Source organism: Zingiber officinale, chromosome 1A (assembly GCF_018446385.1).
Source record: "Zingiber officinale cultivar Zhangliang chromosome 1A, Zo_v1.1, whole genome shotgun sequence".
Lineage (NCBI taxonomy): Eukaryota > Viridiplantae > Streptophyta > Magnoliopsida > Zingiberales > Zingiberaceae > Zingiber > Zingiber officinale.
The window spans coordinates 142677325-142702246 of record NC_055987.1 but is presented as its reverse complement, the minus strand read 5'-3'; the positions used below and the strand labels follow the sequence as shown (position 1 = coordinate 142702246).

General features: G+C 36.3%; 3 protein-coding genes across 4 annotated transcripts; 2 read left to right on the top strand and 1 right to left on the bottom strand.

The window, feature by feature from the left end:
- The first annotated feature begins 1843 nt into the window (after nt 1-1843).
- On the top strand, nt 1844-13267 carry LOC122036769 (AP-2 complex subunit mu). The gene is made up of 13 exons (XM_042596176.1): nt 1844-2200; nt 2511-2688; nt 5011-5101; nt 6712-6806; nt 6942-7031; nt 7103-7151; nt 7211-7349; nt 8013-8129; nt 8844-8934; nt 9007-9149; nt 11790-11904; nt 12742-12786; nt 12872-13267. The coding sequence occupies exons 1-13, from the start codon at nt 2118-2120 to the stop codon at nt 12950-12952; spliced, it is 1317 nt and encodes a 438-aa protein (XP_042452110.1). The 5' UTR covers nt 1844-2117; the 3' UTR covers nt 12953-13267.
- Nucleotides 13268-14444: 1177 nt separating this feature from the next.
- Nucleotides 14445-21474, bottom strand: LOC122036742 (probable ADP-ribosylation factor GTPase-activating protein AGD8). Its single transcript, XM_042596150.1, has 7 exons — nt 21147-21474; nt 20901-21019; nt 17410-17848; nt 16665-16922; nt 15793-15912; nt 15152-15256; nt 14445-14757 (listed from the first exon to the last, which is right to left on the bottom strand). The coding sequence occupies exons 1-7, from the start codon at nt 21213-21215 to the stop codon at nt 14650-14652; spliced, it is 1218 nt and encodes a 405-aa protein (XP_042452084.1). The 5' UTR covers nt 21216-21474; the 3' UTR covers nt 14445-14649.
- Nucleotides 21475-21765: 291 nt separating this feature from the next.
- LOC122036752 lies at nt 21766-24616 on the top strand. 2 transcript variants are annotated; one of them, XM_042596166.1, is made up of 3 exons: nt 21766-22064; nt 22137-22194; nt 24236-24616. In XM_042596166.1, the coding sequence occupies exon 3, from the start codon at nt 24250-24252 to the stop codon at nt 24508-24510; it is 261 nt and encodes an 86-aa protein (XP_042452100.1). In that variant the 5' UTR covers nt 21766-22064; nt 22137-22194; nt 24236-24249; the 3' UTR covers nt 24511-24616. The 2 variants fall into 2 exon arrangements, with proteins under 2 accessions (XP_042452100.1, XP_042452094.1); XM_042596160.1 differs by having other exon boundaries at nt 21770-22064; nt 22137-22287.
- The last annotated feature ends 306 nt before the right edge of the window (nt 24617-24922 follow it).

The following is a 24922-nucleotide window of genomic DNA, read 5'->3' as shown; positions in this document are numbered from 1 at the left end:
AAAGCGAGGCTTAATATGGGTCGTCGAACTCGAAAAGGCAACCATCACATCAGATCCTAACAGTTGCCTGCTACATTACACATTCGGTGGCAGAAGATTGCAACATGTGACATTCAACTACAGGTGACATTAATGAGGAATGGAAGCGTATGATTAAAAGGTGTGGTCGACGTACTTTACATTAATGGTAGAGGATTTGAGCGATTTCCAAGAAATCAGGGTGATGACAACAACAATTAAAAAACACTAAGATGAGTGGCTGCTCGGGAAGTAAGGCAGAAAAAGGCTAAGAAACGGCTGTGTCGTCTACATCAGACCCGAGCGACATCAGTCTCAGAGTCTCCAGCTCAAGAAGGAAGTCAGAAAAAGGCTAAAAAAGCTAATAAATGGCTAAGTATGGTTCACATCGGGTTCGAGCAGTGTCAATATTAGAGTCTCCCGGTCGGGATGAGATCAGCTTCTTATAGTGCCACAAGAGCAGTGATTGTGATAGCCGAGCGGTGACTCTAAATCCTAGAACGCTCAATCAAGAAGAAGAGTCGCAAAAAGATATTAATTGTCCAGTTAGTCGGACTTGCAGTCTCCTTCGACCAAACTTAAGGGAAAGACTTGTGATACAGTGATGAAGAGGACCCCCCTCCAAAGATGAGTCAAAGCAGGGAAGAGTGGCTGACGTAGAGGTCAAAGTTAAAATAGTCAAAGGCCCAGGACCATAGATCAGACACAGTTAGCCGAATAAGCCTTTAGATTAGGCGAAGTTGGCCGAACGAGCCTCTAATGCCGGTCGGATGTGACCTTCTGAATGACCATCTTTCGAAAACTTGTGACCGAGATTAAGAAATAAATAGTAAATTTCCCGACCCACCGTCCTTGCCGATCGGACGACATGTTCGATCGGACAAAAGGTAACCTTTCGATAACAAGAAAGCCAAGTGAAGGACAGGCCGATAGCTCTGTTCAGTACGACCGAGCTGGGTTGTCCCTGCCGAGTGGCTTCCGGTCGACCTATAGTGGGACCCACCTATATATCTCATCGTACTCTTTTTGAAGTTTGTGTCGCCGACAACAGAGCATGTCTAGTGTGGAATCGTATCTTGGAAGCATTTAGCCTGTTACATTAGAAATTTGCGTGTTCGTTTAAGGAAAGGTATCAGAGACACTTTTGACTTGTCTTTTCTTAGGATATTTTGAAAAACGTGCATACGCTTTGAGATGTATACACAAATGCTACAATAACACTATAAAAGGAGATTTCTATCTACAAGCGGAGGTATATGATACTTCATTATTCTACATACTTTTCGCTACTGTTCACTGCTACCATTCCAATGAGCCAGATACTAACTTGAGTGTCGGAGGACTAATATCAGGATCCTTCCCGGCCTGATACTAATGTTCCCGATTTTACAGGACAACAAAGAATCTTCTTCCGATCAAATATCAGAGCCATCGTAAAATTTTTTTTCTCGTCAACCCCCGAGTCACGTTTATAGTATACCATCTTCTTAGCTTTAGAATATGATAGATGTGAAATAGCTAGTAAAATCCTTAATTATCGGAGAAACTCAAAATATAATTTATATACATTAAGAATATATCTTTCAACAATTTTGTTATATTTGAGTTTTTTTTTTTTTTTTTTTTTTTTTTGAGGATATGATAAATTGTCCTTTACTCCCGGAAAGTAAACAGTCCGTTAATATTATTATCGACTTCCGTCGCGCGCTTCGTTACATGATCGCGGTTCGAATCCATCGCCGCGTTGAATCGACGGACGCGAATGGAAATAACTCCGTCGGTGAAAAAGGACGCGGTTATAAATAAACATTAAGATAATGGGGGAAAACAAAGGAGAAAAACCTCCGGTCACGACAGCCCAATTTGTCTTCCATTCTTCCCCCACAAATCCTGACTTTTTTTTTTCCAGCTCTAATTTTTCAGATCTGAAAATTGAGACCCCTTTCATCATCGCGAAGAGCGACTGAGGGTGATGCCTAAATCTTTGTAGGAAGGATCTCTGCCTATCTCCTTCTTTCTTGGCTCGCCTTCAGGCGGCTTGTGTGCCGATCTAGATCGGCTACGGTCCTTCTGGGTTCCGAATCTCTTCCGCGGACGAGATGCCTGTGGCGGCATCCGCTATTTACTTCCTGAATCTACGCGGCGATGTTCTCATCAATCGCCTTTACCGCGACGATGTGGGGTGAGCAGGCGTCTATCTTCACCTCCTATCGATTTCCAGTTTCTGACATTTTAATTAGCGGAGATTCACTGATACGCTGTGTTTTTCATGTCTGTGTGTCTTATCGGTGATCTTATGAAAAATTGCCACTTTGTTTCTCTTTTTTGAGCTCGCGTGTACTGAAAATGGATTTAGGAATTATACATTTTTCTTCTTTTTTGAAAATATGATTTTCGAATCGTGGCCCGCGTAAGTGACCTTTCTATTTTCTGAGTTTGGGGGCTGGTTTTGCTAAAAAATTCAATATTTTGATATTATGAACTCTATTCAGCGGGAATATGGTGGATGCATTTCGGATTCATATCATGCAGACGAAGGAACTTGGCACATGTCCTGTTCGCCAAATTGGAGGCTGCTCCTTTCTCTACATGAGAATTAGTAATGTATACATAGTGATCGTTGTTAGCGGCAATGCCAATGTCGCTTGTGCTTTCAAGTTTGTTGTGGAGGTAAGCTGCTTAATATTTCCATTATTCGTCTGTTATCCTGGGGATATCTTTATTGGTACAGTATTTTGATAGGCAATTAAGTTTCAGTGTTAAGAGTAACAATAATGTGTAAAAGGCGGTGTCCAACGCAATTAGTTTAACTTCTATTAACTAGGTGGTGCATAATAGATCTTCTCTGGGTTATTAACTTAAGTATGTGAATTAACAATATGTTTCCTCTTTCAACTAAATTTAACACTTGCAATTACGGATTCATTTTCATTCAACCTTAATGTGAGATATCCTTAATTTTTTCCTTTAGGAATTATCAACTTGTTTTCATCATTATTTATAATGAATTCGATGCTTTAAAATGCTTCAAACTTCTGAGAGTTATACGCAATATATCATGTTCTTTAAATTAACAAAGAATATATGGGATAATGGACCACCAAAGTTAACACCTAATGTTCAGTCGTTAATAAGCTTTTGTTAAGGATAAGGTTAAATGTTACTTGCTTCCTTATCAGTTGTTTGATACCTTGGTGACTTTGCTATATAGTGGTGACAAAAAGGCGATTCGCTCGCCCCAGCACCTCTGCCAGCCCGTCCCAGCCAACACGGAAGAGGTAAATTACGGGTGACCACTAGCCTTGGGCAGTTGAATAGCGACTTTGCTATATAGATATGGCTATTAGGGGACAATTTTATGTGTATGCCTACCATCTAATTTCTAGTAAGGTATGTGTAGTGATTGGATGTACACCACTCCTCACTTCCTTCATTGTTTTAGTGTCTTTATTAGAGAATCTTTGTGATAGCTTAGTTTAGTCTCACGTATGGGTGAGTAATTACTATTAATTTAGGTTTAAACATTTTGGGCTAGTGGTTGGGTCTCACAAGCTAATGTGGATCTATATGGCATGGCAAGAATTTACGCAGCTTGGAGACACAACTCCTACTCCATAGCCTATGATGCATTTGGTACGTCAACCTCGTGAATCCATTAAAATCACCCATTCAAAAGGTAATGGAGTAAATCTCTACAAATGAGGATACACCTTACCTTACAAGATATCACAAGCTTGATCGTTAACAGGGGATTTCACTCACAAATATCTACTCTCTCCCGAAGATGTAAAATAATAGACTAGGAGAGACTAAATTACCAAGAGCTTAATGATTGAAGTCTGCCAATCCTTGTCTAATATCTTGAAGAATTTTAGGCACTGGAGCAATATAAGTGAATATAGATAATTCACAAGTTTTTTTGTGTGACTTTTATGCCCCAAAACTCACTAGGAGCTTATATAATAAGTCCTCTAACAAACATATTCTATTCTACTCCAATTGATTAGACGACCTAAGCTCTCTTCTATCTTGGTTATGACCCTCGAGATAAGCTACCTTTCAGGTGACTCTTTGTTTTCCAATTAGGGCACATTTATTAACTCTAACCTCAACATTTCACCCCTTTGTCATACAACAAAACAATTAAACATTTGATAAATCATGTATATTACATACATAATCACAAAGTTGTAAACTAAGCATTGTGATTAAACAAGTAAACAATCAAAGCATTAGCTAATGTATATCAAATTCATGTTAACATGGCACATTTCTATTCTATGATTTTTCATGATTATAACTTTAAATATGAAATAAGCCACTAAATGACAAAAAATCTATCAAAGCATGGGAAATCATATGTATAAGCATGATAAATATCTTAAGATCATTTTTTCAAAGTGTGATCATGTGATCAAATGTAACTATACAAATATTTGAAGTTTGAATAAGCATAGTCATGTCATTATGTGCTAAAATTTAAGTTTAACATGCTCTGAGTGACTTAAGTAGTCTAAGCTTGTTGTTATGATATTTTGCAAGACATACAAATATTAAGAAAAAAAATATAAGCTTGGCATAATGAACAGGAAAACTCATTTCTGAATTGGTATTATCATTCCAGTTGACTATAATAGCAGCAATAGAAAAAAAAGAAAATTGGACCATGAATGAACTTATTTTATTGGACCAATTTGTTTTCAAATGGTCTTTATTTATTTGCTTCGCCACCTTGACATTCTATAGTCAGTCACATATATTTCTCTTTATTGTGCTAATTCTGTATGTAAATGGTTCCCTACAGTTATTAGTTATGTTGCACTTCCTAAATATATATCCAGAAGTGATTGACATTATGTAATAACTTTATATTACCAGTTATATTAGAGCTGGTGATAAAACCTTCTAGCAAAAGAATTGTAGTTCTCTCTATTTAATCTTTTCCTTGGCATGTTTTCTTGGTAACATTTGGGTTTCTTTGCAAATAATCAGGCTGTTGCATTATTTAAATCATATTTTGGTGGTGCATTTGATGAAGATGCCATTCGGAATAACTTTGTTCTGATTTATGAGCTTCTTGATGGTATGCACTGCTTTTCTGTTGTGGTACAATTCTTGTAACCTGTTAAATCATATTTTAGTTGAATTATTTCGTCCTCATGAATTCATTTTTGAAGTTACTTAAGAAGAATTCTAGAAGAAATGCTCATCTTTATTTGTATAGTCATTGGCATGCGTCCATTATCATATGATATGACTTTTCTTGCATCCATGATCCAACAGGTCTTATAGTGTGTACAAAAGGATGGATCCACGTCATGTCCACTCATTGAAATAAACTTTGAATTGGTTTTTATGTAGTTTGTTCAATTATTATTGTTATTATTATTTGTTTCATAAGTTCTTTCCCTACTACATCTGAAAAGAAATTATTGTTACATCTGTATCTCCACTAGTAATTGTGCAAGGAAACCAGCTTCTCTGGTTAAGACTGTATATACTTGTAGGGATTCCACCCCTACTCTGCATTTCTGCAAATCTTCTGGACTGGTTTCGTTACATTTGATGGTTATAACTTATAACAGGAAATGATGAGTGATATTAGTTCATATATTCTTGGAGTTTTGGTTATTGCCTTGAGAACTTTGGAGAGGAGACTTGGAAAATGCCTCTGATTAACTGGTTGGTTAAATTGGATTGCTATTCTACTTTATCATGAGTTATGACCTCATACATCTTCAATAAATATGCATCATTAGATTGGCTTCCCCGTGCTGGTCATAGCATACGTTAATTGTACAATGGTAAGAATATTCTAGCTTATTGGATCTTGGAATTTGCAAGAGATTATAAATGCCTAGGGAATATGCTACTCTTCTCTAGTTTAAGGAAGAAAGAAGCCTATCAAATATTGAATTAGAAGAGCTACCAATTTTATGTTTGGAAATTACAGAAAGAAAAAGTGTGAAGGCACCAGGAAAGGTGTTTGAATTGATAGGTTGGGGTCCTTCTATGGATGATTTTAAATCTTTCTCATCTTGCCCAATACAAATAAGAGGAACTGTTCTTTGTATTAGTCCACACCGAGACTCATGAAAACATGATGTTCTAAGTGAGGAGCTGACACACAACTGGAACTACATCGGACATTGTTCATCAGCTACAATCTTAGTAGGGAAGTGTTGAGGACAGGTTGGCAAGTAAAATTGGCAAGCAAGAAGCATCATTTCCCCTCCAACTTGCATGTGTTATGCATGCCGCCAATGTTCATCTTGAGCCATAATCAAACTCTCTCTATGAGATTCATAGTTGCATTCCTTATAGCTTTTTTCTTTGCAGATCAAGCGGATTTGGAATTCTCTTTCAGTGCATAATTTGTATTCATACGCTTCATATTAACTTGGAGTTTGCTCTCAACAATATAGTCATGCCTACCCTATCACATCAATCCCACAATCCCACAAGTCTCATGCAATTCTCATTCGATCTTATTTTAGGTCTATTGGGATATCAGAATTTTTATTTTTAAAAAATACACAATTGTTATTACTAAATAAGCTTCAAAGATATTCATAAGCTAACAGCATATACAAGTTTTCAGTGAGTTGTGAATTTGTGATAGACACATAACATATCATTGTAGCTGCGTATCTATATAACATGGGTCATGATATTCTCTTGTTTGTTTCTCAGAGATTATGGATTTTGGATACCCCCAAAATCTTTCCCCTGAGATTTTGAAGCTTTACATCACTCAAGAAGGAGTTCGCTCACCATTTTCCTCCAAGGTGAGATATCAAAGTCTCCATTACTTTCTCATTGCCATTTTAGTTATCTTAGTTGCACGTTCTATTAGTTTGCCTGAATTAGCAGAAATTGTAATTTATTCACATCCATGTTGTGTTATTTTTATGCAAACTCAGCCCTCAGATAAGCCTGTCCCGAATGCAACTCTCCAAGTTACAGGTGCAGTTGGTTGGAGACGTGAAGGTCTTATGTATAAAAAGAATGAGGTGATCTTATCAGACCTTTATGCTCCCATCTCTCTATAAGAAATTCTAGTACTAATGACAATATGTTTCAGGTCTTCCTGGACATTGTTGAAAGTGTTAATCTTCTTATGTCCTCCAAAGGTTTGTATTTGTATGTTAGCCTATCTCATTCATCTCTGACATCTGTTTATGCTTTTCAGGTAGTGTTCTACGTTGTGATGTGACTGGAAAGATTCTCATGAAGTGCTTTCTTTCTGGGATGCCTGACCTTAAGTTAGGATTAAATGATAAGATTGGTCTTGAAAAGGAATCACAAATAAAATCCAGGCCTATAAAAAGGTAAAATAAGTTTTGCTAATGCCTTGAGAAATGTTTCCAGTGTCTGTCTACTCGAGTAGTGTACTTCCCCAAGACAGCTTACCAGTCAGAGCTTCCCAGGGTCTTTAGCATGATGGTATTTCAAATTTCCAGATACGCTTAATTTTGCAATAACAACACCAAAAATGCTGTAGGGTTAGAATCAAATATCACCTAAGTTAGGAGAGAAAAAGGTTTGGGTTTACAATCAAATGTAGATGTTTTAATATTTTACCTTCTTTTTATGCTATCGATAATTCATTCGATAGGTGAAAATTTTCCACTTTGCATTTAGGCCTTTGATCTTCTATTTGATACTCATAGAAATCTTTTTCCATTCTTTATGCTGATAAGGCAGGATTTTTTTTTGGAAGGTTAATTATGACCTTGAGAAATTAACTGGAAATGTTAGTCATATGCCTTTCAACAGTTGCAAAGTTTTCTTCACATCTGTTGTAGCTTCTTTTGTTTTTATGAGGAATACTAATTTGGTAAGATCATTTAGTGTTAACCAAAAGATGCGCAGCTCTTTTGCATCCTAGTTTAACTTTTTTTTGCATGTTTTCTACAATAGTTTAACATCCTGTTTGGTGTAACTTAGATTTTCTTAGCTGAATTTAACAATGTTTCATTTTTGCTTTTCAGTGGAAAGACCATAGAACTTGATGATGTCACTTTTCACCAATGTGTAAATTTGACGAGGTTCAACTCAGAAAAGACCGTCAGTTTTGTGCCTCCTGATGGTGAATTTGAATTGATGAAGTAATTTTCCTACTCAATTTTTGCTAGTAAGATTTGTATTTGGCTACAATATTCTCGAGATCACATTTTGGTTTAGTACATAGGAGGTTTATGTTCATTTATTTGCTAATATTCACTAACAAATGTATTTTTTGTCCTTATCAACATAAATTTGAATGTACCTCTTAAAAAATAATCAATTTGCCTTTTTTTTATTAAAAAAAACAGTCTCATAATCATTTGGACTGTGAAATTATCTAATTTTTCGTTCGATTGTCTCTACTAGTATGAGTGAGCCTTGGCAGAACAAGTTAGTTCACTGCTGTAACTTAAGTGACTACATTTCAGATCACATAATTGATTTCTACTATACTTGGGAAATATTCCACAAATTGACTCCAAAATCTAGCATTTGGAACTTGTGCCACACAAATGATGACTGACACTGGTGTTTTAGTTTTTTTTTTTTTTCAATTTGTGCTTCACTTATATTGTGATTGTCTTGACAAAATGTTAAGTGTGCCTTAAATTACATGCTACATGGTTTAGTATTGCTCTTTTCAGTTGGGTCGTGAATCGTAATCAAAGTAGAGAGTTTGAAAAATCTCACTCAAATAAACTGTCTTAAAGAAGTAAATTTCTTTGTTTTCTATTTTGGATATAAGAATGCTTCGGACAGCATATTGTCTATGTACCTTGAAACCACCTCAAGATGGTTGTTAACATAACCTTTAGGTATCGCATAACTGAGGGTGTAAATCTACCTTTTCGTGTGTTGCCAACAATCAAGGAATTGGGTAGAACACGGATGGAAGTAAATGTCAAGGTTAGTTGTAAATTGAAACTTTACATTTATGATCTTCAGTTTACTAATTTGTTTCTTTACCACAATATTCAGGTTAAGAGTGTCTTTGGGGCCAAAATGTTTGCTCTTGGTGTTGTAGTGAAAGTTCCAGTTCCTAAACAAACTGCAAAAACAAGTTTCCAAGTAACAAGTGGTCGAGCCAAGTATAATGCTTCCATAGATTGTTTAGTGTGGAAGTAAGTTTTGCTATTACTCCACTTAAAATTGATGCCTTCGTATTCATTTTTGTTTCAGCATCTTTTGCAATGTTCATTGTGCTGTAAATTGATGCACTACATGCAACTGTCATCTTAAAAGAGTTGAACATACAAGTCCAATGTAGACTTGCAATTAAATTTTGTAGCCAGAAGTAATGTTCATTCAGTAGAAAAGAAAGCTGTAAAACACAAATTGTGCATTTATTCTATTTATTTAATGCAGGAAAATGTTGAGTCTTCATTACTTCTCCCTTGCTAGTATAAAGGGGTTGCTCTGTGCTCTCATGACTAGTTCCCTACCTTCCCTACCTTGTAATTTGGCAGTAGTTATAATTTATTCTGTCATTCTGCAGTAGAAGTTGGTATATCATTTTGCAAACTAATAGCATTATAGGTCTTTCAGGTTTGAGAATTTGTTTGAACTAGTGCTGCTCTGTTTTTCAGGTTGTGCATTTATATAAGGTATTGCGTGCCTTTAAGTATGAGGCTGAAATAGAATTTGCTATTGCTTTCGATAGGCAATATGACTTGCTCTAATGGTTCTGATAGTTTCTAATTTTCTTAGGCTATTTCTTATGCTTATAGGGGTTGTACAACTTCAAATGAAGACCTCAAGTAGCTTTTAAAGTTTTAGATCCTTTTAACAACCTCTCAAGTCCCAAGCAGCTTAGATATGTAACAAAAGCTTAATTTAGCTTGGTGCCAACCCATTTCATTAAGCTGATAGCTTCCCTTTATTCCACAATTAGTCCTTGTGGGTGATGAATGGATAAATATTTCCTATCAATATTTTTTCCTTTTCAATCCAGAATCTTGTCCAATGTGTGCTTGCTCTGGGAATTGGTTATTTTGAAAAGCTTATCAAAATTAGGTGTGAATTATTGTGGTTTGAGTGAGATTGTTTTTTGGTTTATCCTCACAGATTCCAGACAATTGTGGCCTAGTAACCATATCCATGGTCCTCAGCAATGGCCAGCTCTGATAGAAATGATTCATCATAGATATAAATTGACAAAATAATAGGAGGATCAAAAAAAGAAAAAGATGTAAGAGAGGAGTTGAAAACGGTTCAAATTAAATTCTCTGCATTTTGTCAGTCATTTTCTCCATTTTTCTTGCGATTACCATATTTACACTGCTATTCTGGTGTCATTGCCATGGCCACCCCACACTTATATATTACGAGACAGTAAACTGACTCTCCCCTTCAAGGTGTCAGGTATAGATTTGGTGGAAGCAATTTTCAACTTTCCTTTCTTTTTTAACCCTGTTCATCTAGTCAAATATACTACACAGACATTCAAATCACATGGAAGGGCCTTTTGTCAATCATCCGTACAAGTTTACGTGTAGAGAATCACCTGATTGTATATCCTGGCACTTCCATTAGCAAACGTTCTGTATTGGCTGATAATATAAGTTAAAATATTAAAAGAGCTGTAAACTAGAATCATTTAGATAATTCAAAGTGATGTTTGGAATGGGTAAAAGACTCCTCACTAATTTATTACCAGATAATGAATTATAATAATGTAAAAAATTTGGATAGGAATATAAAATTTATATAAAAGAGACTCAGATGCATTAGCCTCTGCAAATACAAGGTCTTTATTTGTGACATTTGCTCCTTGTTGGGATTTACTATTTGATTCAGTCTATTGGCATCATAATGTGATTTAAGTTGTACAGGAGAAAATTGTTTTTCTGAAGACAAATCTTTTGGCATTTTTTCTTATTTGAAAATTTTGCCTTTCAAAATTATAATAATGTTTAGTCAACTCTCATACTAAAGTCAATCTGACTGATTGTGCTGGGACATTGAACTTCTTCTCACCTTTTTGTCATGATAATTTGTGATAGAGTTAGTCAAGTGCATTCATTTTCACACATCCAAATCTATTTATGGTGGATTGATCTTCGTGTATTTACAATTTTTATTATTTTTTTTGCAAATGTCCTTTCCAATTTTTTTTCATTGCTCATGCTATCGCAGACACTTCTTCATATGAACATGCTTTTGATGGGTTTATCCTTATGTTCAATGTCACTAGTTGGATAATAAGTTGTGGAGAGTCAATAATGCATGGGTCGCATGGTTTGCAATTTCAATAACATGCCTACACAATTGAACTATTGTTGGTTATGATTCTCTTTCTGATTAATCTAGAAATCACTGATGCTGGCCCCAAGGCTAATGTAATTAACCATTATAAATTAAATAGTTATGGGTTTGTACTTTTGACCACATGTAGCAGTGTCATCTGGTGTTTTTCTCATCTACAAATTCTCAGGGCAAGGAACTATTGCGTAGTGTATCTGTTGATTATTTTGACATGCCCATGCCCAGATTCGCTTGATCAAACCAAGGCTTTTGAATTTCTGTTTGCCAGTACATGCTCTAGTTTTCCTTTCATTTTCATTTTCATTATAGATTCTTACCCTAGCAAAATTCAACTGATAGATGCCATAAATCCTTCAGTTGCAGTTTGGAATTCTAGGCAGTTATACATAACTGTTTATTTTGGAAGGACCTGTTATTTTTTATTTTGAATCATTGCTTAATTAGAAAAATTTTGATTCTGGATTTGATAACAATTCAGTGTAATGCTAAACTTGCAGGATCAGAAAGTTTCCAGGACAAACTGAGTCAACTATGAGTGCGGAAGTTGAGTTGATTTCAACAATGGTGGAAAAGAAATCATGGACACGGCCACCTATTCAAATGGAGTTCCAGGTTTTTTTCAGCCTCTTATTCTTTGCCCATTTCTGATCCTCAAAATGCCTACTTTTTTCCAGCTAAAGTTAATTCTCTTATATTAAACTTATATCTTGCACTGGTTAAGAAGTTATTTGTCAATTAGACACTTATAATTTATTGGAAAAGTTGAGTATCGTCAGGATATCACCATTAGCAATTTTTTGTTGCTGCAAGCAACAGGTAGTGAGTGATCTATGTTCCAATGTAAGGGCTTGAAACTATTTCTCACTATTATACTGTGTCAATGCCCATAGCCATACGCCTTTCTCAGCACAAAAATGAAATCAGGAGGAGGGATGAAATAGTAAGCTTATATCAGAAAGTCTGATTTTAAAAAGATCAACACGATATATTGCTCTCTTATGTCTTAGGAAATAATGAAATGAATTTGTTAAATAATCAAGACCGTTCTAGCAAGCAAACTTATGTATATATTTGGTGTGTGTATTTATTTATATGATCTTCCACGTGTCCACTATGATGTGTAGAATTGGAAATCTGCTTCCACTTGAATTCGAATATGATTAATCATCCACAGGTGAGTGAAGTAACGCCACTTCAACCAATTGTCAGTTCACTCGAACCAATCGGAAATTCTTTTGCTGCAAATTCCCAGTTTGTTCTATGATTCTTTTTTTTTTTAAAAACTGATACATAGAGACACTTCTTGTATAGTTTACTGCAATCCTGAGTATCTACTGTCACGCACTTGAACTGTCATAGAACGAGCACAATTGCCTGCCTTCTGAGATTTCACATTTATATTTGTCGTTTTCCATTTATTAAAGCATTTTGATTCTTTGATTACCTTAGGTTCCAATGTTTACTGCATCAGGCCTGAGGGTCCGCTTTCTGAAGGTACATAGTTGATTTATTCCACAACCAAACTATCTGTCATCATTCTTTTCCTCACTACTACCATAACCTTTTCTTTTTCCTCTAGGTATGGGAGAAGAGTGGGTATAACACAGTCGAATGGGTTCGTTACATCACGAAAGCAGGATCATATGAGATCAGATGTTAGTTTTTGATCTGCTTAGAAACAGATAGAGTGTGAGCTTTGGGGGGCGCCAAATGATTTGGATATTGATAACTCAGCAGTGGTTCAGATAAGATGATACAATTGTTGTTTCACATTGGATCCTTCTACAAGTTTGAGCTCGAATATATGTAAAAATGTTGAATGAAATCCATTGAACAACCCATCTGTATTTCCATAGAAAAAAGCTATTCTTTTGTATGATTTTACCTTTTTGGTGTTGTCCTTTTGGACTTGATTGTCAGATGTTTCAGTTGGATAATAGTGAGTGCTGTTCGTCATGAGATTCATCCGAAATTAGTGATTATGGCATTTTTGTCTGATGGCTTCACTTTGTGAGAAAGACACTGAAATACTCTGTTTCTGGACAAATTTGGTATATGATCATGCTGGAGACTCAATTTTATTATTTAGGATATACAGCTCTTGAGCTTCTTCTCCATTCAAAATGCATAATTCAAGATAAAAAACTATTTTATTAAATTTAGATATCTATTTTTTAATAAATCATATAACAGTTTTTCTATTTTTTCTCTTTTTTCTATAATATTTAGGGAAATAGAATCTATTCTAAATTTAAAGATCAACTGTTTATAAATGTATAATTTAAAAAATATATAGAGTAGTTAGATGTAAAAATTTAAAATTTTTAAATAAAGTATCAAATGTAGATACTCTTAAAAGCTTCAAAGAGCGTTCGTGTTACAATGGTCGATCACCGAAGAGACCATATTTAATGGGATTAAATGATAGTTATCTGTTTTCCAGTAGTAAATTTACTTATTGGCTGCGTATTTGAAAGGTTGAAGATTATGGAAGATAGAGATCATCTCTAAATTTATTTATTTATAAATTATTTTTTATAAAATTATTTTAGTACGGAAATAAAATGTTTAACTAGTCTTATTCTTGAAAAAAAATATCAATTTAAATTCATCTCAATTTATTAATAAGAAATAACTATATTAAAAAAATATATATTCACAAGAAAATTATCCTATAATTTTATAAAATATTTAACAATATAAAAAAAATAATCATATCGATAAAAAAAGTTTAAATCAATATTTAAAAAAATATAAAATATTAAGACAAGAAAAAATTCAATGCATAAGTTAAATCTTTGTCAAAACTAATTTTATAATACTCAAAAAAACAAAAAAACGGAGGAAGGAAAAACGTAAATCCAATACAATTACTCTTATAGAAGGGGAATCCAATTAACGCCATTATAATGATTTTGTTTCAAATCTGGAGATGGATGCAGCACCAAAAATGTGAAGAATTATTTAAATGCTGCTATTTCATCAGCATTTATTGGTGAAAATCAGAAGAGAATCCTACAACAATAATGAGAGAATGCTACAACTACAACTTACACCAATTATTGCAGGCATCAAAACCAAAGTATGAAGCGCATTGGGATTTACCAGGTTCTTAAATACAAATGAAATATAATTCCAAGTAATAGCTGTAATGAAGATACTCAAGCTTCTATTCGATTAAACAACAATAGCTACATTTAGATCAAATGTAAATAGGAAAATTGTATAATAACCAAGTTTAAGTAACATCCCTGAGAAAAACGCATACCCTGATATGTTTCTAAACCTTACAACTTCTTGAATCTTGATGTTTGAATCAATCTTTGAAGTGGCTGCCAATAATGCATACTAATTCAACTAAAGGATTCTATCTTGAAGATCATAGATAAGGCTGGATGCAATGGAAGTCAACTTCTTGCCCGTCTCCCCAGCAATGTTTGTGAGGGAAGATAAATCCTGTGATGCCTAAAAAATGTACAAACGAGCACATGAAGTAAATCAAGAGAGAATATACTCCAAAAAACAATGACACTTGTAATTGGATCCCTAAACACCAATTTGATAACCGCATGCCGTATTTTCAAAGCTGAATTGGAACAGCAAAGCCATTGGATTAACAAAAAATTTCCATTGAACCACCTGGAAAAACCAAGAACCAGCAAGGCCACTGGTTCACCTACCATTCCAGTTTGGGAACACTGCCCATGAAAGACCATGAATGAAACTTATTGAAGTCTCTTAAGACGGAAGGCAATCTCCCTCTTAATTTAATTATTTTTTTTAGTTTCATGGAAATCCTCGCTCATGTACTCACCAATTTATTAGCAAAGTGAATAAAACAACACCTCTAATAGTGTACCTGGAAGGAGATACGGTTGATGAGATCAGCAGCAGTCAAATCTAGATTGGAATTTTCTTCCGTACCATTACCAAACAGCTCGGCACTTGAAATGGCTTTGGAGTCCTACGTAAATAAATAAAATGATGAACTCTTCAAATAATAATAATATAAACAATAACCCATCAACTTCTAACATAAGTAAAAGAGAGGTAGGGATGAAGTCTAAATTATGTGAATCTCAATCAAGAAGATCAAGCTTGGTATTCCAAACCGTTCACCAGGATATTACTAAATTATCAAAAAGTTTAAAGCTACAATATAAGTTAACCTTAAGAGTGATAAGATCATGCCCATCAGAAGATTACATGAGGTGTTGCTTACAAGAAATCATATATCCAATTATCCAGTTCTAAAATCTAAACAATAAATAGGTTGGGTTTTTGTACAACAAAATAAGCTTTTGAATTAAGTGATTACCCATTAATGACATCCTAACTCACGCTCACCCCACTACTATATTCTATTACGGGTTTGTGTTTAGTAGTCTACATGAGCTTAAGCATTTGGAAATAGCAGTTACCTAGCACTTGCTCATGAATCTACAGATTCTTGTGTCACACAACTTTAATACAAGTTATGCCTGTATAAATTATACATACCGTGAACCTTTGAAGGGTTCTCTGTGCTTCGTTCTCACTTGCATTGTTTTGATCTCCAAAGAACTGGGCTGAAGAAATTGACTTGGCATTCGAGAATTTCTGCCTTGCTTCATTACTTTCCTGAAGTTGAAGACCATAATAAGAGTCAACCATATTCCACAATAGAAGTGTATAATGGCAATATAATGAGCAATCGGTTGAAGTGTAGAAAAAAGATGTAGATATTTTGAAAATTAACAAACGGACTCAGATACTCTTAAAGGACTCAACTATTCTTAAAGTGTATCCAAACTAATAGTTGAGAATCCACGTTAATTCTTATAACACAATTTTTCAGCTTAAGATATAGAACCATGCAGCATTCACATATTCTGCTTGAGGATGCAGTTTGGCTTTCCTGGTAGTCATGATCTCAAAGCCCTACCCAAATTTCGGGCTGCTTCAGTGTCTTTCAGGGTTAGTTCTCATTTCAATTTGTTTTTGTCTACTATTTTTCAAACCAAAGTTGGAACAGATTGGTTGTTTATTTTTCTTCTCCAAGTACAGAGAAGCATAAGAGCCATATCATAGTAGAATATTATGAAATATAATCATAGAATAGATAAATAATGGTGGAATAGATAAATAATTACCCTTGATTAATAGATATTTGATCAGTTCAAGAAAAATATTAACTCACAAATACGAAAGATGGTAATGGCAAAGAAATGTTTGATCAAAGTTTATTAGCCATACCTAACTATTTGAGTAATAAACATCATAAGATAATTTATAACATTTTACTACAGGACTTAAATCTTACATAAATAATTTAAACAAATATAAATACAGCAATATCAACATAGTGATAAAATATCTGAGCAATAGTATACCTGCACCTTCGATGAAGTTGAGCTTGCCTTTTTCTGAAACCCACTGTCTACTCCAAACTCTGCAAAGAAGCTTGAAGATTTTGGCGGAGCAACATGTCCGATCACTTGAGCACCTCCAACATTATTCTCAGTTCCATTGTTCTCCACATACTCAAACCGAGAAGGAAACGATGGAGCATCTGTTATCTTTGATTTAGCTAAAGATGTTGTAGCAGGAGCTGGTTCTTCAGGCTTCTGATCATATAGACTTTCATTTGGCTGAAATATAAACATTCAGAAAGAATAAGGTTCATAGTCAAAAAAGATATTAATGTGATGACACACTAATATCAAAAGGCAGATCATGAATCAGAAGTTATCTAACCTTGAGACATGAACAGAAAACAAATTTTGTCTTTCAGCTTAATAATACATGAGGGTTTAAAGAAAGTTGATGGAATGCCAAAGTGCAAACACCCAAAGTTTGTTGACTAAATCATTTATCAAAAATAGTCACTATAACTTATGTCTTTATTCTCTATTTGTCACATGTACGTACATAGCATCATTGACCACCTTGTTAATCATTTACAACCTTCATAGAAATTAATAAAGGATATTCAACAAAAATATCCTTTATTAAATATTCAACAAAAAGTGCATTTTTTTGTTTTTTTTTTGGGGGGGGGGGGGGCGGCCGTTGCAAAGCAAACTAGTTTTACTAGGGATCAGCCTGTGATTGAGAACATTTGAAGTAGCAGATTACCTTTGTTGTGAGCTTCCTCACACCAAGACCACCAGCCTTCCCTCCAGTCTTCCTTGAACCAATAGGTTTCTTGATAGAGGATATGACTGTTGAACGAATAGGAGCTTTAGGCGAATGTATAATTTCAGACTCAGACTTCTCATCATTCAAACTGTTCATTGCATCTACAAGTTTAAGCTCAGGCAATCCATTTGTGATATCAGATGAAGCAGATGGTGCAACAGGCGATGAAGGGATAGCATTATCTTCTGTGAAGCTTTTCAAAACCTCCTTTGAAAGTATCTGCTTATACAACTCAGCCGCTCTAGATGTATACTTTGCATCAGTTTTACCACCATCAGCCCACCCATGCTGCTTAAAGAAAACTTGTGCACGATTGTTGCCTCCAAAAACCATTGTCTTAAGTTGCTCAGGAGTCCATGAGTCCAAATTTGTAGATCTAAAATAGAGGAATAAATTTCTTAAAATATGATCAAGTAGCATTTTTCGCAAAACTCTAGTCAAACACTTATATTGACATTATGACACTCCAGAGAAGCTTTGGAAGTTAAAGTTGAAGATAATATAGAAGTTCATAAATAGAAATGTATATAGGGTCATAACATGATAGCTAATAAAGGCAATATCCTACATATGAAACTAACATATTTCTATACAATTCCACCTCAAACTAGAGTATCGATATCAGCTGATGCCAGTTTATTATAAAAAATAGAACAAAAATCAAAATAATAAGAAAACAAGGAGTAGCACAAGAGCTAAGAACTTTTGAGGTGCAATGCTGAGTTAGTGTTTCAAAATGGAATTATTTTCCTCCTTGACAGGCAATAAATGGTTTTGATGGTGAAGCTGGTTTGATCTAACTTCAAAGCAGTATATAATGCTTCCTTAAAAGAGCATATATTGTGCACTTAACCATGGATTAAAATACGAGTCCTGCCGCCAAAATTGGTGGTATTTACCGTTTCGGGATGGGATTGGCACCTACCGGCACCGTGACCACGTGGTCGCAATGAGGCCGGTCCCTTGCGAGGTCACGACGGCCTAGCGAGGTCCCCTCGTGCCACGAGGTTGCAGCGCGACGATGAAGACAAAAAAACCTTAGGTTTAAACTTTATTTTAATAATTTAAATCAACTCCTAGCTATAATATTGATAATCTAAATAAGCTTAATCAATCTTAATAATTATATATATATATATATATTAATTTTGAAAATATATAATAAATTTTGATTTATTTATTTACAAGCCTAACGATATCATTTTTTTTAGAAAATTATTTTATTTTTAGTTTTTATATTTTCCTAATATTTAGATTAATTTTTTATTTTTAATTTAGATATTTATATTTAAAAAATACTGAAACTATATCAGCACATTATGATACCGAAACCGTATCATTTCGGTTATAAAACGAAACTCCGATACGACTCGAGATTTTAAACCATGCACTTAACTCTCCTCTAGGCTGGAGGTGGTAAATACACTACATAACTCATGCAGCGTGCAAGATCCTATGAAAACTTATTTAATATATTTATATTAATAAAATTGAGTAATTTTTATCCAACAACATATAGTAGATAATCCATCCAATTTATAAAGCCACAGAGAACAATGTTAGTCATACACCATAAAAAAAAGGGCAGCCCGATGGCTCCAATCAATGTAGGATATGGAGAAAGGTCGATCGCATTGGGTCTAATGTGCAATCATACACCATGAAACCAAAAATATAAGAATGTACAATAGACCGTATTGATTAGTAACATGCACATATCAAATATTTAGAGTGTATATTATTTGCAAAATAAATAAAAAGATAAAGCTTATAAGTTGCGAGCTGCCACATCAAAAACTTAGTTACTATTTCAGAATCACAAGAACTAGTTTTCTTTTAATGGACAAAAACCATCACAAAAGTTCTCACTAAGTTCAAAATCATCAAATAAATCAAACCAATTTTTTCTTTTCATCGCATAGATATCCCATCTAGCCCATGTACAAACATATACTTAACCCACATAGGCAACTGAGGTGCCTAAAGGGACTGGATGGCAACGAATCACCTAAAAACCTACGCAGCCACCTGGGCCATTTGTTAGAACACTGCTCTTAAAAAAATACCATCATCAAACTTGAACTTAGAAGTGGGTGGGAAAGGTCAGGGAGGCAATACAACCTACATTGAACTCTGGATATTAGAAATTAAAGATCTAATAAATCTTTAACAAACATCATGATGGCATTGAGAACCTTCTTAGATGTTCATAAAAATATTCCCAGGACTACCAGTGAGAATAAACCAAAATAAAAGACATCCAACCATGCTACCTTATCTTCAGCATTCTTAAACAGATGAAAAATAATATTGACTCTTTCATGAGAAACTAAGAATTTATCTTTACATTGGATCACAAAAATGGTACACCTGAAAATTGCTAAAACAGCAATGTGATAAACTTTGTGCTAACTGAGCACTCTTATTCCATCAATTTCGGGAGGGCAGATCCTCTGGTCTACAAAAAAGTGGACCAGGGGATTGTAGCCGTGATCTGGCCGTAATTGGTTGTGATCCCTCCCTGGGTTCACCATCCCCTAAGTTATAATTTGAGTCGGGGCGGATGGTCGGAGGCCACTTGGAGTCTGCCTATGGTGGTCGGGGCGGATGGCCGGAGGCCACTTGGAGTCCACCTATGGTGGGCAAGTGGCCAAGCAGTTTGGCGCTGGGGGAGGGGGGGTAGGCCCCGACTCAAACTATAACCTGGGGGGACGGTGAACTCAGGGAGGGATCGCAACCAATTGCGGCCGGATCGCGACCACAATCAGGCCGCAATTACAAGTGGACCATCCCCTTGTCCACTTTTTTGTGGACCAAGGGATCTAGCCTCCAATTTCAGTCTTAATATCAAAATGTCTGTACTTTCTATTGGATCATTAGATAACTGTAGTAATAAGAACACTGGAAATAGGACATGATATAATCACCTTGAGAGGCTAAACCTCCAAATCTCAAAGACTATATTATTTCATTAATTTGTTTGATATAAAGAGAAAGGAAACCATAGGTGATGATTATGTATAGGCATCCAAGAGGGTTTCTTTTCTATGACAGAATAAAAAATCTCCATAAAATGAGGGAATACATTATTCAATATGAATTAAATAAACACAATTCTCAATTAATAGGTAAATGAATGGCCTTTGAATTTATCCTTTTTGTGATCGTATCACACAGGATAGTCGATAGTTAGCAAAATTCCAGAGAAATGCAGAAGGATTCTGCTAATAGAATTATGACGAGGTGAGATATTGCTGTGAATTAATTAGGTTTCTCTATCATAAAGTTAACGCACTACCTAAAGCTTCAATCTTCGTGAAGGAACAAAAAAGGCAAAATTTCTAAGGAACAATTAACTATCATTCATTAACCAAAACCTGTGAAGGAAAAAAAGATAACTACAGGAAGTTACACGCACAACAACTTACCTGACAAAGCTAACGTGCACGCCTAGGCTGCGGTGAACAGCGGAGCAATCGATGCAGAGGAAGATCCCATAGGTGACGGACGCCCAGGTCGGGTTCTTGGCGTTGCAATCGAAGCACATCTGCGGAGGAGAAAAAGACGCAAACCCGTCAGATCCACATCAAGATCTGCATCCCACGAACACCTCGATCGAGGCAAACAACTCCAAGAAGCAGGAGAGGAGGCAGCTAGATGCTTCCGCGCATCACCTTGTTCTCAGGCTTAGACTTGAGCTTTTTGAAGACGGCGTTCTTGTCGGTAAAGACCTCCGAAGCCATGGCGAGATGGAGAGATCTGGGTGATTTTCGCCTACGCTGCGCTTCCGATCGCCTTACCAGGTTCCGTGGTGAGGAGGATCAAGGAGGAAGCGAGGAGGAGGCGAGGGGATCGTTGAAAGAGGACGAGAGAACAGAGATGCGGTGGCGGCGGTGGTTCGGTGTTAGAATTAGACGGCACTTCGCGGCGGCGTTTGACGGCAAAAAAACATAAAAAAGACTCAAGAGTCCTACTTGGTCCACCCGAACGGCTAGCAGTTGTGACATAGCTTTTGGCACACACTATCGCTTGCTAGTTAGAGGTCAGTAGAGAGCGCTGATGGGTCGCTTCTGGCCATCCACATGCTGCCCAGCCCAACTCTTATGGCCACAAGCTTGCGTCGGCCTTGTAAGCACCAAACTCCGGCTTCAACTCAAGATGTTCGAGTCGAGTAAGAATCCTCTAGTCCGTAAATTATGGATATGGATCTTTGATTTAGATATATCCTATTTATTTAAAGATAAGGTCCATCCAAAAAATCCTTATGTAACTGACCATGGTTCGGTTACTTGCGGATATACTCTCGTTTGAGTCTTGTGGCCGTGGTTCGGTTAGACTCAGTGAGGGTTTATTCCTTTCCCCCTTCTCGAGATAAGTAACCCAGCCGATTTCTCCGTCTCTCGCTGCCGCCGCCGATCACGACGCTGCCAGCTTCAACGAGCGTCAGTGGCTGCCCCTCTTTCCGTTACGCTCGCACAACTTCTTCTTCGTCCTCCGTCCCTCGCGTCTCGCTCCCGTCGCCGATCGTGAGTTGTGCGATCGGCCGCAGCGGGCGGCGGTGGTTCGCCACCCCTCTGGCAACCGGCAGTGGGGTTTGTTTCCTCTCCTGATCCTTATTTTCCTCGCTGTTCTCTAGATTTCTTACGTCTCTTCTCCTCCAACAGTGATCTGTGGCGATCGACACTCCCCAGCAGCGCCACTCCCCTTCTCTGGTGTCGATCGGTAATTCCTCTCCTCCATTGGCTTGTTACCGTTAAGCCTTTCTTTGGGGTGGCTCCTTGATCTGTGGGTATCCAAGCCGTTCTCTTCCCTGGGGTGAGTTGTGTGTGATCTATTACTGCTCGTTTTGTTGCTAGTCATCTCAAATCTGATCTAGTGCTTGCATTTGTTTATCCGTAAAATTTGTGTTGTTCTTAGCTTGGATTCATCCCCACTCCTTCTGGTTTTGGATAGCTTGTGGTTAGACTGAGTTGTGGCTATTCTTGTGTGCAGTGTTGTATGTTTGCTGTTTCAAGTAGTTTAATTGATGTTGTTCGTTCTAGTGTGATGTGTAGATCCATTGCTCTTGTTTGTCTTGTGTGTTGGATCTATAAAGCGTAATCACTATCTATTTGATTCTTGCTGTCTTGCTTGGTTAATTTAGGATTTTAAGGTTGTTTTGGTAATATTACTGTTTTAGTGCCTTATTTGGTTCTTTTGGTCTCAGAGAAACTAATAGAGTAGACCATAGTATAGGTTGATCTCGTTGGGAGCACACAATTTCTCTTAGAGGTAACAAATTACTAGGAGGCTTAGTCCACTGATATCAAACACCTAATATCATTAAAATAAGATCGTTGTTTGAAACATGATCATTCAATATTCTTTAACAAATGCAATTACAAGAGAGAAAAAAAATCACTATTTGGTTCATTCATAGTCTAACTTTTAGGATGTCAAAGGCTATAAATGAGTTGCGAATGTGTGTGCAACTACTGTGATATCAAGTAGGCGAGGCAAAGAAACTATGAAGATGGAAAGGAGCATTGCTAGCTCCCAAGAGTCAAGAGAGGGTTTTGTGAGGAGCAGAAAGGAAGAGCGAGGAGGCATAGTGACACTGATTCATGATCTGAACACCTGGATGAGCAATTTCTCAAAGAGGAGGAACATAGGAGTAGACAAGAGGAAGGAGGCTTGGCGGTGATGGCGATCACTTACAACGTGTTAGAAATAAGGAAGAGAATGTGATTCTTAAGGGATGGATGACTCTCATCATATTCCTAGAAAATTTCAGAAATTTTTACATAAAAATCATGTAAATTATGATAATACACCCTTGGATTTCATAGAGTGCCCCACATACTTTATAATACTATGGTGTGACAAGGCATGTAGGCTATCGATGCTATCAGAACTGAGATGCCTCTTAAGTGATAGGGAGGTAATTGGCGGTTCGTAGCAGTGGGCCTGCCAGTCCAAAATTGCAATTTCACCAACTTGGAGTAAACGAGTTTGCTCTCGTTTTGTCCTTCGAATTCTCACACACAAACCAACAGGGGTAGCCGGGTAGGGCTTGCCTAAGTGGGAGGGTTTTCTTGGTCAATGGCTTGCCTAAGGTTCTTATGTAATTGAGCTTTCATCTCATGTAACTTAGATTTCTCTCTGTGGATGTAGAGTTGGGTTGAACCTCTTTATACCACTTGTTTTTCTTAGCATGGTGTTAAAGGGGGTCCTTGGTTGCTCATATGTTATGCCTTACATTTCTTATAATAAGAGAGAGAATGACTCCATGTGACTTCACTAGAATTGTTATGACATCCTAGGCATTCCGATGTTGATTTATGCAGGGTGGTTAAAGACAAGAGTAAAGCATCTAAATGGATCCTATATACAGTTTCTAGGTAATTTTGATACTGAATGGTGCTAGAGCAACTTATCCTCAACAAGTGTCGGATTTGATCTGATATTTGGTATCTTAGAGTTGCCCCACAAAAATTACTCGGCAGATTATCCCTTGGTTAAGTTCATTCTCTTTCCCTATAAGCTTTGCATCCATTGTTTCCTTTATGATTATTTGTTAAATCAATTTTCATTAAATAAAAAATTATCTCTTCCCCTCCAAGGAACACCGAGGGAAAATGTGTTTTTATCCATTCCTTCTAAGCAAACAAAAATTGAGGAATCATTTCTTTCACCTCTCTGCATACTGTTTTTCTTTTAGGATATGCCTTCTGTAATGAAGTTCTCACTTCTATGTTCTTTAACTAATATTCTTTATTCGCAGTTTATCCAATTAGAATGGGAACAGGATTTTTATGGGCAACTGCTGAAGACTTGGCAAAGAATCGAGGAAGGGTACTGTCACTGTACCGTCAATTATTGAGATGCCTTAACTCCCCAGAACTCCCTCTCACCCATGCCGCTCGCCTTGCTAAAAAAGCAGAGGTCCGCAGTATCTTCTTGTTTGGTGCCGAGGAGCGTTCCCTCCATAATATTGCTGAGCTCATTGATACTGCTAATTACTCGATTTCCATCCTTAAGAAAGGTCGCCTACCATAGTATCCAAAAGGTCTATTTAAAACTCCAAAGTGTTTACTCAGTCATTTCATTTTGACTTCATTTCATTATGAAGTCAGAAAATGGACTTGCATGATTTTACTTAAAATTCTACAATTTTGTTTTACTTAGCTTTAAATGCTTGGTAATGTGAATAAGCTTCCTGATTTACTAAAGCATGTGGATGCGCCTCTGAGTTGTCTTAAATATTAATGATGAGTTCTTTTTGTTCTTACTTGGTGCTCCTGTTAGCCGATGTTCTTGCTATTTGAATATGGGGTTAGGTTAGGAAACTAAAAAGGCCATAGTCAACACAAACTAAGATAGATATAACAAAGCGATCAAATTGAACTTAATCGTTCTTAATTTAAATAGACAATCGGTGCTTACTATTCATATGGAGTGCGAAAGAACT

What these genes read in the sequence shown, in the direction of transcription:
- LOC122036769 (XM_042596176.1), top strand. Translation starts at nt 2,118, where the DNA reads ATGCCTGTGGCGGCATCCGCTATTTACTTCCTGAATCTACGCGGCGAT. An exon ending in TTATGTATAAAAAGAATGAG is followed by an intron (nt 7,032 to 7,102) that starts GTGATCTTATCA and finishes AATATGTTTCAG; the next exon opens with GTCTTCCTGGACATTGTTGA. An exon ending in TGAGGGTCCGCTTTCTGAAG is followed by an intron (nt 12,787 to 12,871) that starts GTACATAGTTGA and finishes TTTTTCCTCTAG; the next exon opens with GTATGGGAGAAGAGTGGGTA.
- LOC122036742 (XM_042596150.1), bottom strand. Translation starts at nt 21,215, where the DNA reads ATGGCTTCGGAGGTCTTTACCGACAAGAACGCCGTCTTCAAAAAGCTC. An exon ending in CAACTTCATCGAAGGTGCAG is followed by an intron (nt 15,913 to 16,664) that starts GTATACTATTGC and finishes CTTCAACTTCAG; the next exon opens with GAAAGTAATGAAGCAAGGCA. An exon ending in GAACCCTTCAAAGGTTCACG is followed by an intron (nt 15,257 to 15,792) that starts GTATGTATAATT and finishes TTATTTACGTAG; the next exon opens with GACTCCAAAGCCATTTCAAG.
- LOC122036752 (XM_042596166.1), top strand. Translation starts at nt 24,250, where the DNA reads ATGGGAACAGGATTTTTATGGGCAACTGCTGAAGACTTGGCAAAGAAT.